At 49.3% G+C, this 16389-nt stretch overlaps 3 protein-coding genes across 3 annotated transcripts; all 3 read right to left on the bottom strand.

Moving 5' to 3' along the window:
• Nucleotides 1–9616: 9616 nt before the first annotated feature.
• On the bottom strand, nucleotides 9617–10973 carry BDP81DRAFT_478287 (alkaline serine protease Alp1). The gene is made up of 3 exons (XM_060594844.1): nucleotides 10586–10973; nucleotides 10240–10534; nucleotides 9617–10186 (listed from the first exon to the last, which is right to left on the bottom strand). Exons 1-3 carry the CDS (start codon nucleotides 10837–10839, stop codon nucleotides 9623–9625), a joined length of 1113 nt encoding a protein of 370 aa, XP_060451001.1. The 5' UTR covers nucleotides 10840–10973; the 3' UTR covers nucleotides 9617–9622.
• Nucleotides 10974–11826: 853 nt separating this feature from the next.
• BDP81DRAFT_416910 (dienelactone hydrolase) lies at nucleotides 11827–13513 on the bottom strand. Its single transcript, XM_060589578.1, has 5 exons — nucleotides 13464–13513; nucleotides 13257–13405; nucleotides 12480–13205; nucleotides 12157–12324; nucleotides 11827–12087 (listed from the first exon to the last, which is right to left on the bottom strand). The coding sequence occupies exons 2-5, from the start codon at nucleotides 13270–13272 to the stop codon at nucleotides 12017–12019; spliced, it is 981 nt and encodes a 326-aa protein (XP_060451000.1). The 5' UTR covers nucleotides 13273–13405; nucleotides 13464–13513; the 3' UTR covers nucleotides 11827–12016.
• A 537-nt stretch (nucleotides 13514–14050) lies between these two features.
• On the bottom strand, nucleotides 14051–15010 carry BDP81DRAFT_91541 (uncharacterized protein). The gene is made up of 2 exons (XM_060596491.1): nucleotides 14836–15010; nucleotides 14051–14755 (listed from the first exon to the last, which is right to left on the bottom strand). Exon 2 carries the CDS (start codon nucleotides 14672–14674, stop codon nucleotides 14105–14107), a length of 570 nt encoding a protein of 189 aa, XP_060450999.1. The 5' UTR covers nucleotides 14675–14755; nucleotides 14836–15010; the 3' UTR covers nucleotides 14051–14104.
• Between the last annotated feature and the right edge of the window lie 1379 nt (nucleotides 15011–16389).

The following is a 16389-nucleotide window of genomic DNA, read 5'->3' as shown; positions in this document are numbered from 1 at the left end:
TTTGGAGCCGTCTGAGTATACGACTGTATGCTGACCTGGCACAGTCTTGAGCCAGGCCTGGAAGATCCTAGCTGCTACATCCTTCGTCTGTGTAACTATAAGGTCATAAGACCCTGGGAGGTATTGCAGCTGTAGGAGTGCTGGCCTTGGACACTTAGGTAACAGGCCAGCTGTTCTTTGGAGCCTGGTCTGTTGCCGCCCTGGCTGTAGCAGCCTTGGGACCAAGGGATGCTGTTGGTCAACCTTCTGCAGGCGTATAGCGAAGCGTAGTCGCGCTGCTTCGAGGGCTACCTCTGCTGTAGGAAGGCCAGCGTCTCGGATGAGGGTGCTGGTCGGTGTGGTTCTCCAGACAGGCAGGATAGCCCTTGCTGCTGCTGTAATAACTTTGCTAACTCTACGGGCCAGGCCCTTCTGTCCTGTACCAACTGTAGCTATCTATAAAGCAGTACTACTGCTAGTATTGGTGCCGCTGTTTAGGGCTGGTTTGGTTAGGCCCGCATACCAGGTCTCAACTCCATATAGGGCTGTTGGAAGGACACAGGCAATAACCGCTTTTCGTACTGCGGCTGCTGGGAGCCCCCCTTTAGTATTTGTTAGGTGCCGAAGGAACTGGGCTACCTTCTTTGCTGCCGCCACCTTAGTTTCGACATGGTGACGGAAGGTGAGTCTCTTGTCAAACCAGACTCCTAGCCATCGTACAGGCCTAGCTGAGGCCTTGATAGTTAGGCCCCTCGCTTGTATATCTGGTGTGTCTTTGGTCTGTTTATGTTTCCTGCTGAAGTGGACTGCCTCACACTTAGCTGGGTCAAAAGCAACCTTGTTATCAGTGCCCCAGTTAAGTATATGAGTGATCTCTTGGCCTAGAGCTATAGCATTTTCTTTTAGCGATGGGCTAGTAGCTACTAAACCTACATCATCCGCATAGCCGAACCGTAGCTTCTGATCGTCGGCTAGGATATCAGCTATATATAATAGAAAGAGAATAGGAGATAGTGGGGAGCCTTGTGGTAGCCCACAGGATAGAGGGAAATTGTCACGAAACAGGAATGGTATCAGCACTTGTCAAGCATCTTGCCACGTGCTTTCTCACGTGGATATCACACTCTCTTAGTATATAGACTGCTCTCATGTGCTCATTCTAGATGGGTTACTTCAAGCCACTTTAACCCACTTCATATGCCCATTGCTGCGTGCCATAACTCGTGACAGAAATCCTCTGTAGTTGTATCCTCTAGCCTGACCCGGGCTGCTCGGCTAGAGGTAAAGGTGAAGATCAGCCTAATCAGATGCTTAGGCCAGCCCTGCTGTCGTAGCCTGATATTAAGTCGGTTTCTTAGGACAGAGTCAAAAGCCCCTTTAACGTCCATTGTTACAAGAGTTGCAGTGAGCCCTAAGTCTAGAGCCCTCTCGATCTCGTGGGTCAGACAGGCTGTTAGGTCGACTGCAGCCCTCCCTGGTAGTGCTCCAACCTGCTGTGGGCTAGCAACCCCTTCTAGGATAGTAAGGTAGTGTTACGAGCAGGACAAGGCAACCAACTGTGGCACAAAGCAAAAGCTTCGATAATGATGACTCCGGCATCATTGTCCCTTGTTCTGCATTATATAGCTACGCGCCCACAGTGACAAGTTGCGGCGGGCGTAACAGGTAGGCCATCCTTTTTGCTATTAGCCGCTCTAGGCCTTTACCCAAGCAGGATAAAAGGGATATCGGACGCCAAGACCCAGTCTTCGAGAAGTCTGTATATACTCCCTATAAAGGGATAGCGAGTCCGAGATACTATACCTTATATTTTATTATATACTTACTGATACCTCTTAGGCTATAACCCTATTGTTACGCCCGCCGCAACCTGTCACTGTGGGCGCGTAGCTATATAATGCAGAACAAGGGACAATGATGCCGGAGTCATCATTATCGAAGCTTTTGCTTTGTGCCACAGTTGGTTGCCTTGTCCAGCTCGTAACACCTATCTTTACCCTCCCTTTCCCTCCTTTAATTTTCCCGATCTACTTAAGATAATATTAGAAAATAGAAAAATATATTCGTAAACGATTACGCCCGCGAGGGCCGGCCTTTTTATTATAGCCTATTATTTATAAATAATATAGGGCTATTTAAGTGTTACGACCCAACATGCATGACCAAGAACAAGGCCTGCCCCGCAGGCTCGCGGCGGCTACAGCGCACCATGTATGCAGAGGACAAGGAACACTAGGCACCCTCTCACGGAACGGAAGAACTATGGTAAAGTCACGTGATGATAAGAGATAAGGGTATGTTGGATATGAGTTATCCAAGCGATCCTTGGATAACCAGGATATGAGCTATCCAACATATCCAAACAAGGACACTGTCCAGCACAAAGGACATGTTCAGAATCAGGACTTGTATATAGGATGGACTTGAGCCGGACTCTAGGACAGACTTCCCATAGCTTCTTCAGCAATTAAATTCGTATCAGATCTTATGATCGCTTTCAGCTATCTTCCCTGAGAACCTCTTTGATAAGACTACGAGTGATCACCGAAGCCTTCCCTTACCTTACGACTTACAGACATAGCTTCCCTGAAGCTATCCCCGACTACGAATACTGTTACCAGTTCCGCAGCCTCAACTTCTGCAAACAAACCTCACTACGACTAGCTGGCCGTAACAGTATGCTGTTTAGATAGCGGCACGGTACATTATATGCCCAAAGAGCGCTCTAGTTAATCGGGCTTAGTTAGTTAGATAGCTAGGCTCCTGTCCCTGATGATGTTAAATACTACTACTACTACTACTACTAATCGGTAGCCGATGGTGCCAAACGGCCACCCTTGTATCTTACCGCTAATGACGTGACGTATGCTACCAATGTTACGGTGGAGAACTTTAGTCTTTGGACAGAGTCTGGCAACAGCGTTGTCAATAAAATTGGTAACAATTTTGGCACCGGAGATAACTCTTATGGGAGGGGTAACGGCATCAAATCGCTTGGAGCTAAGGCGTCACCTGCGCCCTACACCAGTACCCATACCATCACGGCATCGCCAACAGGTTGGACGGCTCCTCCGTCACCAACTTGGGCCGTGCCAAATACCGGATATGGAAGTGAGTCAAAATTGATTCTTACCGCAGGTGAATTCTTACTAACATCTGGTAGCCGACGTTCCTATTCCGGTCTATACCCCGGCGCCGCTCTGGAAGCCTGAGGGCGATTATGACTAGCACTATTGGGGATCTTTTTGAACCTCATGACGGAACTGTGGCTCTTCTCGCAGGTTATTTTAGCCGCAACTTGATGATTCTGAATTCCATCTAGACTTGCAGGCGTCGGGGGCGGCCACAAGCCAAAAGTTCGGTTTGAGATCTAGGTAGTTTATCAGTATAATTGTCATTTTACATATTTCGTCCTTGGTTCGAACTACGTGTCTGAGAGTAGATGATCACAGTGATCACTCTATGTGCTAAGAAGGGCTGATCAAAGAAATTGACCAACCAGTGGTAATCCGACATAAAACTCCCCCAATTGAGTATGAGCTAGTTTGCGATCAAGATCACGACAAAAAGCACACTAGAGTCATTGAGAAATGTCAATGAGGGTCGAGACGGCATCTAAAATTCTTCTGCCTGGGCAGGAAGGTTCGAGTCAAGCAGCATATCTGTGACGCTCCCTTACTGTTGTTGACGCAATTTTAGGTTCAAAAGCCCTCCCAGGCAATCACGTTGACTGTCGCTTCGGATGAGCAAGGATCTATCACATGTTTCTTGCGCGAACACGATACGGTTGAGGCAGGGGTTCAAAGCCAATTTGCAGTTGAACAGGCATAGGAACTGATTGGAATATGAGAAAAAAGTTGGAGCGTCTCAGAGAAAGATCATCAAGTTGCCCTGGCGATGGTATGACCGAAAGCAAATTCAGGATTTATGCGCTAGCAGGTATGGGTATCTGTAATCTAACTGAGTGCATATGCTGACGCGGATGGCACTCGAGAGAAGCCTTCAAATCAAGAAAAATAGAAGCGATGTGTCCTAACTACCAAGTGAATCATGTTCCGCTCACACAGGAGATCGAATCTCCAGCTTGAGACCATGCGAGGGAACTTTCTGATCCGCAGCATGCAGCACTACACTACTGATGCCTGACTTCTGTAGAATGACTCTTTCTGCCTGGTCCACGATAGTGGACAGTACGAATGCTACACTCGACGCCCTGAACCGCAAGAGTCAGGGATGTTTACTCCAAGCTACGCTCGAGATAGAGGCACGTACCAAGTAACCACTCCATATGTCATTGATGTTCGCCACAGTGCCATTTCGAGTGTCGAAAAGTCGATATCGTGACTGAGGTCCATCAATGCACCATTCTGTCTCAAGTCTTCTTTAGCCGCTGGCACTGTGGCGTAAAAGCTGAGACCCATTGAGAAGATAGCAAGACTCATTGTCGACAAACGCGGATCCGATGGTTCGTTGAAGTCCGAGTTAATGAATATCTCGATACCAAGGGCAACGCACTGCCAAAGCCGATGTTAGGATCATCCCTTGCTTGTAGTATCTTGCACCGGGGAGTTACTGACTGCTATGACCATAGCCACCTCATTCATTTCAAGAAACATCTCATTTGACATGTCATGATACTCTCTAGCATTACGGTACTCCTGTCTACGGAGCCATACCGCGTAACATATCGTATACGTGGTAAATGCGAGTGTTGCCATCTGGAAGAATCGGACGATGTGCATCGAACCACGAAAGAAAGTTCGAAGTGACATGTTCTCGATGGCTTTTGAGGAGTTTCTGCAAGTTGACACCGGGCAAGCTCTCGGGAGCATCATGATTATCAATTGACCAGAAGTCAGCAGCAGGCTTCCTCTATATAGAACGGGCGAGATCCGGAGCATGGACTCGATGGGTACGTGTGGGTATCGTCTTGTGTTTGGTAACATCCGTAAAACGTCAGCCAAAGTCGTCATCAACAGTGGCCCCAACTTATGTGCGTTAATAAGATAAACTACATGCCGCGATCTGAGCCCGCATCAGCAAGGCGGAGCGGTACCCCAAGACGCTGGGCCTCTGCTTAGCAAACTGACTCGACCTTGGCGCGCCCGCGCTCTCAGCGAATGGGATAAGTGCCTTCTGCCGGCCGGGAGTGTTACAGATTGAACCGTCGGTGGTAATCCCGACTTGCGCGCAACGTCTCGGTACGCTTGGCACTATGGGCACCGTGGCACGATTGAGACTACCGCTGCTGGCGTACCACGTTCATCCTATTCAGACGTAAAGTGAACCTTCCATTTCGCGGCTGCGGATGTTGGCCAAGACATGGTCTCCTATAGAGCTTTGATCGATATACGAGGCCAAGATCGCATTCTCTCCCCGGGCAGATTTTCTACGCCATGTTCAGGTGCTGGTTTTCGCTTTCTTTCGAGATTTCTGGAGTCATCTTTGAAACCTTGATACCCCGAGATAGACCTATATCACGATTCGAAGATGTCCAAATTCCAGCCGGACTTCATTCAGCTGTTACCAATTCATGAGAGCAGAATTCTTCACGCTGGTTGCTTATATCAAATACCTTACGGTATGGGTGTCAGCGCGAAGTTTGGAAACGGGGAGAAGGCGTGGAGACGAGCGCTGAGAGTAAGTGAGAGGTTATGGCAGCATACTTCTCCAGTCTATGCTTATTTTCCGATGGCATAACAAAATTAGTAGCTCGTCCCCTGTTTGGCCAATAGTGACTTCTACTATATGCTGATAAGCACATCCTCACCAGCCGTTCCAAGAATCTTCAGAAACCGTCGCCGCCAAATAATACTGTCGTACAAAAACGAATCCGTAATTGCCGGCCAGCAATTACGCCTTATTTACCACAAATACTTATTCGCAACTTCTCAAGCTCGCGCTCTTTGATGAGAGACATGTACGCCTGGGCCTACATGATTAGACAATTGGTTTCACCGATGATGGTACTCTCGGCGAACCCTATTAGAGAGCAGCCGACTGTCATGGGGGCTGGCGCTGCAAGTAAGGCGGTTACATGCAAGTTGGTGGGAACTTAAGAAATTGTGAACTCACTTGCCGCCTACCAAATCGTAGGGAACCCGCATTGAAAGCATGTCCGCATCTTGTTGGGCGTTGTCGCACGGCACATGCATGAAGATGCACAATGATCTACGCGATGCCCCTCAAAAGGCGAGGAGAAGGGATGAATACGGTGGGAATTAGCAACACTGCTTAGGCTTTCTGGTCGCTAAACGCCTGCTATCAACAGGCCGCAGCGGCGGTCGCTTTGTGTATTTGACAACGCTTAAAACTGAATTCATCCAGGAACCCTTCCCAGGAAAAGCTCCCGACCTACCTACGTTCAACCTCGCTCAGCGCTGTGTCGTTGCGCTCTGTGATCCAAACTTCCATCATGGCTGTCGACGGCTCGAACTGTCCCGAGGACAGTAACTCGACTGACTGCCTTCTTCGATCTTTGATGCGTCTTCTCAGCGAGCAAAAGAAAGCTGAGGACAATGAAACCAACTGGGACCCTATTACCTTCTTTTTCACGCTTCCAGTCGGAATCCTCGCGACTATTTTTGCCGTTACCACAGTTTTCCAGGGCATTTTGGTAGCTGGCAAAGGACGGAGGAAGACCAACAAACGCGCCATTGGAAAAATGGCATCAAGCGACCGAGTGGCACTGGAATTGGCAAGACATGTCCTTCGAATCCAAGGCATGGGTCTCCATTCTAAGGGAAGACAGTTGGAGTAAACGGACTGATTTGAAGGACACCGATAAGAAGGAGACGGCACGAAGGCATCGTCACTTGGTGTGGCTTACCGCCACTACCATTCGAATTTCAAGACACCTTAGTATAGCTCTGAAAAGGGTCTTTTCCTGGCTCCCTACTCTCTGGGTTCAAAAGCTTTCTACCTGGAAGCAATGGGTTAACAAATCGCGGCCAAAGTACCAGGCTGACCCTGTTGCCACATGGGTTAGGTTCTTTGAGAAGGTTGGCCTCGAATATCTTGGTGACTCAAGATGCAAACGCCACCTACAGCCAGTCACCGGGGACTATCTACCGGATGACCTAATTGCTGCTCCTGCGTATGGACAAGTTGGAGCAATCATTGCAGCCGCTGCAGCAACAGGTGCTCAAATCAAGATGACCGACGACAAATCACTTTACCCAGTAATTTTTGGACGACAATATCAATTCGACTTCCGACAGCACCCTACCCTCGGTATCATCGGTGCATACTCGCAGTATATCCAGGGAGACGATGAAGAGGCCGATCACACTGATAGAAAGGACGGCCCTAGACGCATCAAATCGGAAGGTTCCCCGCTGCAAGAAAAACTGAGCATGGCCATGAAACACTGTCGCGGCGAGATCGGGGCTGAAGAGGGCATGATACTCTCTTTCTGGAAGATGCCACAAACTCCTCTAAACCTGTACAAAGAATCACACCGCTTTCAACTGATTCAACGACTGGGAAACAGCAAACTTTATGGGGATCAATCTCTTCCACATCTCAATGGTCTTCGTGACGTGGACGCTTACTGCCCGATCATTATCTTCTTTCTCGCGGCTACACCGATGGATGCTCCCTCACTCTTCCCGGCTTCAATTCTAAAATCACAGTTGCCTCTCATACCAGTGGGACTCAATGGAAGATACTGGTCAGCACTGTGTCTGGGAGCCTTTAGCAATTCTACAACCCCTGAGTGGCCGATTGGTCACAAACAACCACAATGGTCTGGGTTTTGTAAAATCTGGTATACTAGCCCACCGCTGAGGAAGGATAGCTTCGCCAAGTGTGAAAATGATCAACAATGTCTTTCATTACAGCTCAGCTACATCATAAGGGCCAATGATCGAAGACGGACTATAACATTCGGTGATCGCGCAAAAGACTGGACTCATGCGAGAAAGATCGATACCGCGAGAAAACAATCTCATGCTTCGAAAAAGCAAGACGAAAAGATCGATGGCGAGGAAGCTGCCAAGAATGCTTTCGACGACACGCCCCTGATCAGAACGAAAGGACTGAAAACAAATTTGGAAGCTGTTCAGAGTAACGATATGGTGCTTCATGTTTGTATCAATTTCCTTCGTGATCCTTCCGGTTTTCTGAAATGGTTTGCTACCTCTTCAGCTGGCAATCAAGCAGAAATACGACGCAGAGTTCATCTGCAGCTGGTGGAAGTTCAGGGCTGGCTCGATAATAAGGGGCGCGAACATATCAGATCTCGCCAACTTCTGCTCTGCAAAACCACTGTCATCCTTCTGAAGGCGCACAAGGTGGCAAGTGGAGATCACGCCCCGCATACTTCCAGAGCTCCAGATCCTCCAAGTCACCTGGAGCACCCTTCACTACCGGACACAGATCAATACTCTCTTAACTCCCGGCATTCCAATGCGTTGCATTCTCTTCGCACTCTGCTCGAGGGCTTCGGTCTCGATAAAAGCTCTGTTGGTATCCCTATCACAGGGAAGTTGGTTCGAACCGTAGGGTCCTGGTGGTGACGAAGTATCAATATCTCTGTATTGATTGATTCTGCGTAATGTGTAAAAGGGAGATTCCAACCGTAGGTTGGTTGGGTAGTCGCGGTCTAATTGTACCACCTCGAGGTGGCCCATGCTCTTGCCCATATCCGCGGTCGAATTGGACTTCCAATCCGACAGCTCCTCTCAGCACACAGAAGGAATAAGAGAATTCTCGAAAGAGAATGACATCGTCAGGCGAGGAACTGATGTGCCGCAAGAGCATCAGGAATTTGTCAAACAAGTTCAGGATAAGATAAATAAGCATTTCTCAGGTCTTCTACAGTACTTCAGCGCGGAAGAGTTGGTCTGTGGAAGTTATGTAAATATATATTGCCTGTTAGAAAGATTGGCTACTGTAGTAGCTAACAACTCCTCCCCGGAGGACAGCTGCCCAGAATGGGAACGACTCAAGGAGCTTGAGCGTACGCACAACGACACCGACGATGTGATTATATACCGGTTTCTGATGCTAGCCGTTTTATACCGAACAGCTCCCGACAACGAAAAAATGCTCCACTCAGCGGTATGGGACCAGGTGGTGCCCATTATTTAGATATCTGGCTGAATCACAATGAGAAACTGTCCAAGTTAGACACCTATTGATTCAAAGATGTTGGCGATACGCGCTTGAAACGAGAAATCTCAATTTGTGTTTTCAAATAATTCCGATAACTATCAATATTTTAAAGGTGCCCCCCTTTCGATCGGTCACACATGATATCGCCCTAAACATCATAAACATTAGTTTCGTATGCGTCATCTACATCAAATTTGGGGGTAGAAGGAAGTCTCATCATTACTAATAGTCAATGAAGATATATGAACGTACAGGTAAATCAAAGCTCGTACTCGACGTGGTGGGCGAGTGACAGCAAGCCTACTTATGTTTATAATGGAGACCTAAAGCAAAGCAAGAGTAGAGCATACACGGACTGAGGTGATTGGACTTTGTCAATATATCGTCGTCACTCCTTGAGTTCGTGCAAAGGCTCCATCAACGACCTTCAACATGAGAAGCTACCAGGACTTCAATAATTTACACGAAGCATCTCGATTAACGCAAACTTAGACATTACACTTTGAAAGCTATTTTGCATCCCTGCTTACTGCCCACTGCCGTTGTTGACCAACAAGTTCGGCGATCCCTTCGGGTCACCAACAACATCCGGAATAGCAAGCTCCAAGATCCTATCAGTCACCTCCTTGGGCGTTCCGAAGCCGCCCTCCACGCCTCTAAAGTAGCACACCAGACCAGCGACAAGCGGCGCCGCCATATTGGTGCCAGTCTTCGTCGCCGTGCCCGTGTCAGAGCTGTAGCTAGCTGAGATGATATCCTGACCGGGCGCGAAGACGTCCAGCTCGGGGCCGTAGGATCTGCCGTAAATTCCCTCAATAATGTTGACGCGGCCGCGGTCGGGGCGCGTCATACCGACGGTGAAAGACTCGGGTAGTCTGCCGGGGGAGGTATCGGTAGCCGGCTGGTTGTCGTTGCCTGCCGCGACGACGGTGAGGATGCCCTGGTTGTAGGCAGCGAGGACGGCATCGTCGAGGGCCGAGACGTTCCTGGCGCTCAAGGACATGTTGAGAACGGACTTGCCCTGCGCGCCCTTACTTACGATGTTGTTGACTGCCCATGTAAGGCCGGTGAGGATAGCCGAGGTGGAGCCCTGGGAAAATGTCAGCACGAAGCAAGGCAAACGGGGGGTCATGTTGTAATTACCGTAGACCCGTCAAACACCTTGATGTCAATGACCTTGGCCTTCTTGGCGACGCCGTAGGTCTTGCCGACGATAGTCGCAGCAACGTGAGTGCCGTGGCCGTCGGTGTCGGAGTTAGAGCCGGGGGAGACGGTCGATCCGGTCACACCGTTGATACCGAAGCTGGCGCGGCCCTCGAACTCAGAGTGCGAAGTCCGGATGCCTGTGTCAAAGACGTAGGCAGTCGTGCCCTCGCCGGCAGTGCTATCGTAGACATACTCAGTAGAGCCAGCAGCCTTGTGGGACAGATCACCCAAGCTTCAGATGCTGCTCGCCTGGGTAGTCAGATCGCGCTTCGAGAGCGTCGACTCCTGCTCGGTGGGGTCGACAAAGATGGCCTGGTCGATCTCGACGGAAAGGACCTCGTCGAGAGCCGCAATTCCCTCGAGGGTCGCGTCGTCGAAGCTGCCGCTGTAGGCGTTGAAGTTGCCAATCTGGAACGTCTTCTCCACAGTGCCTGCGGACCCATCACGGCGGCGAAGGCTGCGAACCGCCTTGTGATGTGCGGTGACGGCTTCGAGAGTGGTGCCGGGCTTGAGTTGGATAATGTACTTGCCGGACATGAGGTCCGTGTCGGCACGGCGATCGATGCCCTTGGGCGCCGCGAGGGCGGGCACAACGGCGCCGAGGATGGCGAGGAGGGATGATGACTTCGTCTTGGTCGATCACACGAATTGACGCTGAGGAGTCGATGATGATGACCTTCACAAAAAAGGAGAAGAATTGTTGGATCCCAATTGCCCTTTAAATGCAGCCATCTTGCCGTTGCGATTGCGGAATCTCCTGTTCATGAGTCGGCCGAGTCGTCCGGAGTTGTTGAACGACTGCCATGATTCTCATTGCGTGACACGGGGCCGATAACCTATTCAGGAAGCTCGACGGCACCGTTGCCGCGGGTAGATCCGACCCCGGCCGGCTCCTGCCAATAGTTAAAAGCCGGTATTTCGTCGAAGCTACCAATTGGGTCTAATTTTAGACTAGTTTACTGTCAAGGAAACTGTCGACAGTGATCTTATCTTGCTCTTTAGCCTGTATCTTCATGCTCGACTCTTGAGTGAAGTTATCGCAAGTTATCGCAAGCTTGTCAAGGACTGTTAAGATCGTATAGCTGCTCTGTTAACCTCGTATTGATGCTTGAAGCATCGCCTTATCCGGACAGCCAAGCCAAAGCCCCGAAATTAGCCATGGGTCGCGATGGAACCCTGGCCATGGCGACCTTCCCCGTTCTTCCTAACGGCTCTCCCCGCCAAGCTTAAAGATTCCTGCTTAATCGGCCACTGCCGAGCCCCAACAATGACCAGCCCTAGCTCTTGGCCATGCGGTCGCATGAGTCTCGAGCTCTTAATCCTGTACGGATACATCGAGGTTTCGTCCGCGGTATCCGTGGGTCGTAATTCCGTGTATCGCTGTCAGCGAATTGTAAAGTCGAAAACAAAAGAGCTCACGGGCAACATTTCCGAATCGCGAAAACGAGAATGTAGCTCACTAGACCAATGTCAGCAGCTCACTTCAGCGCCAAGTATTGTGACTGATCCATGTCCCAATTAACGCAAGTCTGTCTATTCTTTCCACCTGCGATATCAAGCTTGAATCGAGTTTAAACTTTAATGATACGACTCGAATATGCAGAGAAAGCTAGCCTTATTGACGTTTCCATTGGTGGGGGTTAGTTAATATTAGCCTGCCCTGACACCTTCGCAACTATCGACGAGCTCGCCATTTTCCCATTTAATCAACTTATCAATCGCTCTGAACCAGCCACATATCGAACCAGTCAACCATGGCACGAAGACTCTGTTCCTTGCACCAACCTAAAAAAAATTCAGTTAGCTGAGATGATCCGAATTAAAGTAAAACACATCTGGACAGTAAAGACTCACGCTGGTAAGGGTCTGACGGGTCTCCTTTCACGGCGAAGCCGTGTGACACGCCCTGGAAGACCTGAAGGTGATAAATTTTCTTCTCTCTTTGAAGGAAGTCGATTGCTTTTCTTCTTGCCTCGGTGGGGAAAGCTTGGTCGTTCTCAGCGCATGAGAGCAACAGAGGCTCTATTGTACATCGGGTCAACCTTCTCAGTTCTCAAAAGCTAGAAGAAGTGTCCCGCCATAGCCCAGTCGTAGTCACGCACACCAGATTGGCTGCCTGAAAGACGCGATTGAGCAACGACCGAAGAACGACTCATTCTTCTTCTGACCAAACTTACTCTTGATGCTGGTGAAATGTTCCTCCTTCAACGCCGTCGGGTGCGCAAATGCACCGGCGGAAACCACAGGCTCCCCGTCGCCACCAGCCCCGGCGAGCAAATTGCACACAAAAGGCGCACCGAAACAATATCCAACGCAGGCAAACTTCGTCTCCTTGCCCGTCTCAGCCTTCAACTCGGCACCGAACCTCTCCTTGACAGCGGCTGTCCACTTAGGAACATTTTCCGTGGCAAAGTTCCAGTGCTTGGAGCGCCAGGCCGCCATGTCGAACCCCTCCGGCAGCGGATCGGTTTTGGCGTTGCGATACTTGGAGATGGGGTCGCCACGGAAGAAATCCATGCCAAGCGCCGTGTACCCCGAGGAGGCGAAGCCGTCCATGATGCACTTGGCGTTGACGGAGAGGCCCCACACGTCCGGGAAGTAGAGGATGACATGTCCGTTAGGCGGCAGGGAGCGCTTCACGTCTGCCGGGCGAACGACGTAAGTGGGCACTTCGAGGATGTCTTCCACATCACCGCGGGGGTTGCCTTCGTGGAGGGTGCCTGCCCAACAGCACGGTGCCGGGGGTTGGGCGAGATATTCTGGATTATTCGACGACTTTTCTGTCATTTTGAGTATGTTTCTTGAGTCTCTGGTGAACGAGGTATGAGTGTCGGTGGATGAGACTGGGTTTAATAAATCGGAGTGGGCACGGGGAGATAAAGGTAATGCCGCATCGGTACCGACTGCACATGGAGTTAGTGCGTCCCCGCGGGGTTTCAAACGGCGGCACAGACCAGAAGTTCGATCCATCCAGGAATCTTCCTTGTGAAAGGATGACGTATTTTGTTCTCGCCGACCTAGAAGATCCCATGATTATCTGTAGCAGAAGTCGACCTGGCGCTGCAGATTACTCGAGTGCTTCTTGTTCAGACTAGCATTTGTCCTGACATGTCTTAATTTATGTCGAAGTACTGGCACGTTTCATCAGTCATAACACTAACAGCGTTCGGCACTGTAGCCCAGGTTTATCTTTGTTGGTATTCCTTTCACAGGGAAGTTGGTTCGAACCGTAGGGTCCTGGGGGTGACGAAGTATCAATATCTCTGTATTGATTGATTCTGCGTAAGGAGTAAAAGGGAGATTCCAACCGGAGGTTGGGTGGGTAGTCGAGGTCTAATTGTACTCCCTCGAGGTGGCCCATGCTCTGCCCTTACTCGCGGCCGAATTGGGCTTCCAATCCGACAATCTTCCTTGTAGAACGTGAGGATCTCTTCAGTGCCGCAACATCGATACTTCGTATTCATTCACTGTACACAACATTTTACCCACTCCTTCGTGTATAATTACCTATTTCGATGCAAATCAATCGATATAAATTTCTTGATTTGACTGGTAAGGTAGTAGCCGTTTGATTATTGATAGTTGTATTTGCGGGAAATTATATCCAAGCAGGTTCTAATTCCATTCCTGATGTCTCTTGCAGACTAAAGCAAAACCTAACCCCGATGCCTTCGAACTCAAGACCAATCACCTAGTAGTTACAGAGAAACCGTTCCAACCCAATAGTTACGTTACAGTGAACCTCTGTGTTTCCAAATTGTTAACCTCAGCATGCCAGTATCCGCCCCGCCTCCCCCAATCATCAAGGCCGAACCATTACACTGAAGGTAGCTGAGTGAGTTTCTAGTACTCCACTCCGTTGCAATGTCTCTGCCATTTTCTTTCCATAAGGGTGGGACGAGCAACTGATGAGTACTGTTGGTCGTGCTTTCTTGCGTTCTTGTCCAATCTCACATGGTTCGACCACAATTCTAGGCGTGAACTGATATTCGTCGACAGGAGTAACTGCGATGAAGGCATCTATCGTCTTTTCTAATCGATTCCACGATTGCTCAATATTTGATCCTGGGCTTAGTTGCCATATGGTCTCGCCGTTCAACCTCGACTGCTCGTTACTTGGAGTAGCAAGAGGTTGGTGATGTCGGTATCCGCCTTTGATATCATGTGATGTGTAAGGATTGGCTGAGAATTTTTCGGAGGCTTCCCTGCCGTCGTCATTCGATCTGCAACAAAATAGACTAGTGATTCTTCGTCTGGCTTGGACAAAAAAGCTTTGCTTAATATCAGAGTATTCGCCTTGGCTGTCGATTCCCCGTCGATCTGCCGGTAGTCCGATATTCTGCTTCAACCGTGGTGCAATACCAAAGCCCATTGCACGATGTCTTCCCGGTTTCAGTAAACGTTGCTTTTGCTGAGGAGTACTGATCTATAATTTTCGTGAGGCGAGATGATTCTAAACTCAGAAACGAAGTTTAGTTTCATACTGGACATCCACAATATATAGGTACTAGGTAATCGAGGAGAATGCCTTACGGAGCCTGGCCTCATGTAGATGTCATTTCAACGACTGTAAAGTGTAGACACCCACTTTCTTGTCGGAGGAAGTGACCGGTATATGTCACGTCGGAACTCCTCACTCTGGACGCTGCATCGCCAGCGCCACTGCTTACATGTGGCTGAGAAACTGCCTAGCTGACATGCATTCCCGCACTGCCCTCACACCACAATTGTCAGAGCCCTCCCGGATAGGGGCTAGTAAGAGGTAGTAAGGAGTCCAAGCAACAAAGGAACAGCTCAGATATATATACAGCGCAGGGAGTACACGTCGAGGGAGGAGCAGACTTCAGTAATTCATCATTCTACCCCTAACTGCAGTTGGCCTCTAAGAGCTTCCACCCTGTGTCAACATCCCAACTTGACAACAATCACATATCCGGTGAGAGCAGGCGACCAATAGAAAGGCATCAGCGGGCCACACACATCCCTCCCAGCTTTCATTTACGGAGAAATATTGGTTCTGCCACCTCTTCCTTTACACTTGGTATCTTGGACTAGTGTTTTGTGCTTCTGCCTAGGCCAATTGTTAATGAAGCCTCCCAAGTCGCCTCAAAGAGAGGGAGGCAGGCTACCACTGCTTCCAACACATATGCATGATAATGCGTCAGCTCGATCATTTTGATTGAGGATTGGTTGGCCATTTGTTCGGTGACTAGAAAGTCACAGGATGTAAGCAGTCATTTTCAATATTTATGCGGCCTTAGTACATACTTGCATTAGTAGTGCATCAGACAAATCTCATCGACAGACGCTTTCGGCCCTTGCGTGACATGCGCAGCACATCTCTATTATTCCGCAGTGCACCTGACTATTATAAGACAGCATTGTACCTTTAGACGAAATTTGAGCACGAAAGAGCTCAGTCTTCACAGGCGAAGAACTCTGCGTCGCTTGATTTCTTGTAAGATTTCTTCTCCAAATGAATAGAACTGATCGAGATGATCGTATCGACTGCAGGCTCTACCGTGCCCGTATTTCGGATGACCTGGCCAAGGATCTAGCAGCGGGAGTATGGCAAGTCAATTACTCGGAACATCAAGGGTTGCATATCCAAGAGAATATTTTTCTCATTTGAAATGAGCTGACTTGTCATCAGACCAGATTATGAACTGGACAGTTACGTGTTGGCGTTAGAGAGAAAACTATATGTGTTCTCTGAGGGCCAACATATCATCCGTACCTTCCGCCACTTGCTGGACCTTGTCGAAGTGGTAAAGCAGAATCGTAATGAGAACCGGGAAGAATTAGGCCGCTTGGTTGTGAATCTACGTCAACGATGGGTTCCGCCGTCAAATAACAATGCGCCGCCAGCTGTACCAGTATGTCTTTTTGTTAAAGTCCGATACAGATGGTTGAACCAAGTCCTCGTCGTTAAATGATCGAACTCAACCGTTTTCTTTAGATAGAACATGTGTACAATTCCGTCGATTTTGCCATCGAAGTCTGGTTGATGCGTCGTTTCAACGCAGCCGGCGAGAGCCGGCCGCCAGGTGAACGCGGCTTCGCCTGGAGAGATGAGCGCAAAACGAT

The sequence above is a fragment of the Colletotrichum phormii genome, assembly GCF_030913505.1.
Source record: "Colletotrichum phormii strain CBS 102054 chromosome Unknown BDP81scaffold_2, whole genome shotgun sequence".
Taxonomy (NCBI): domain Eukaryota; kingdom Fungi; phylum Ascomycota; class Sordariomycetes; order Glomerellales; family Glomerellaceae; genus Colletotrichum; species Colletotrichum phormii.
This window is presented reverse-complemented; position numbering and strand designations above follow the sequence as displayed.

Coding starts and splice junctions, on each gene's coding strand:
- BDP81DRAFT_478287 (XM_060594844.1), bottom strand. CDS start 10,839: ATGTCCGGCAAGTACATTATCCAACTCAAGCCCGGCACCACTCTCGAA. Junction 10,535..10,585: donor GTCGACCCCACCGAGCAGGA/GTCGACGCTCTC, acceptor CAGCATCTGAAG/CTTGGGTGATCTGTCCCACA. Junction 10,187..10,239: donor AGGTGTTTGACGGGTCTACG/GTAATTACAACA, acceptor ACATTTTCCCAG/GGCTCCACCTCGGCTATCCT.
- BDP81DRAFT_416910 (XM_060589578.1), bottom strand. Junction 12,325..12,479: donor ACATTTCACCAGCATCAAGA/GTAAGTTTGGTC, acceptor GATGTACAATAG/AGCCTCTGTTGCTCTCATGC. Junction 12,088..12,156: donor CCCGTCAGACCCTTACCAGC/GTGAGTCTTTAC, acceptor AATTTTTTTTAG/GTTGGTGCAAGGAACAGAGT.
- BDP81DRAFT_91541 (XM_060596491.1), bottom strand. CDS start 14,674: ATGGGCTTTGGTATTGCACCACGGTTGAAGCAGAATATCGGACTACCG.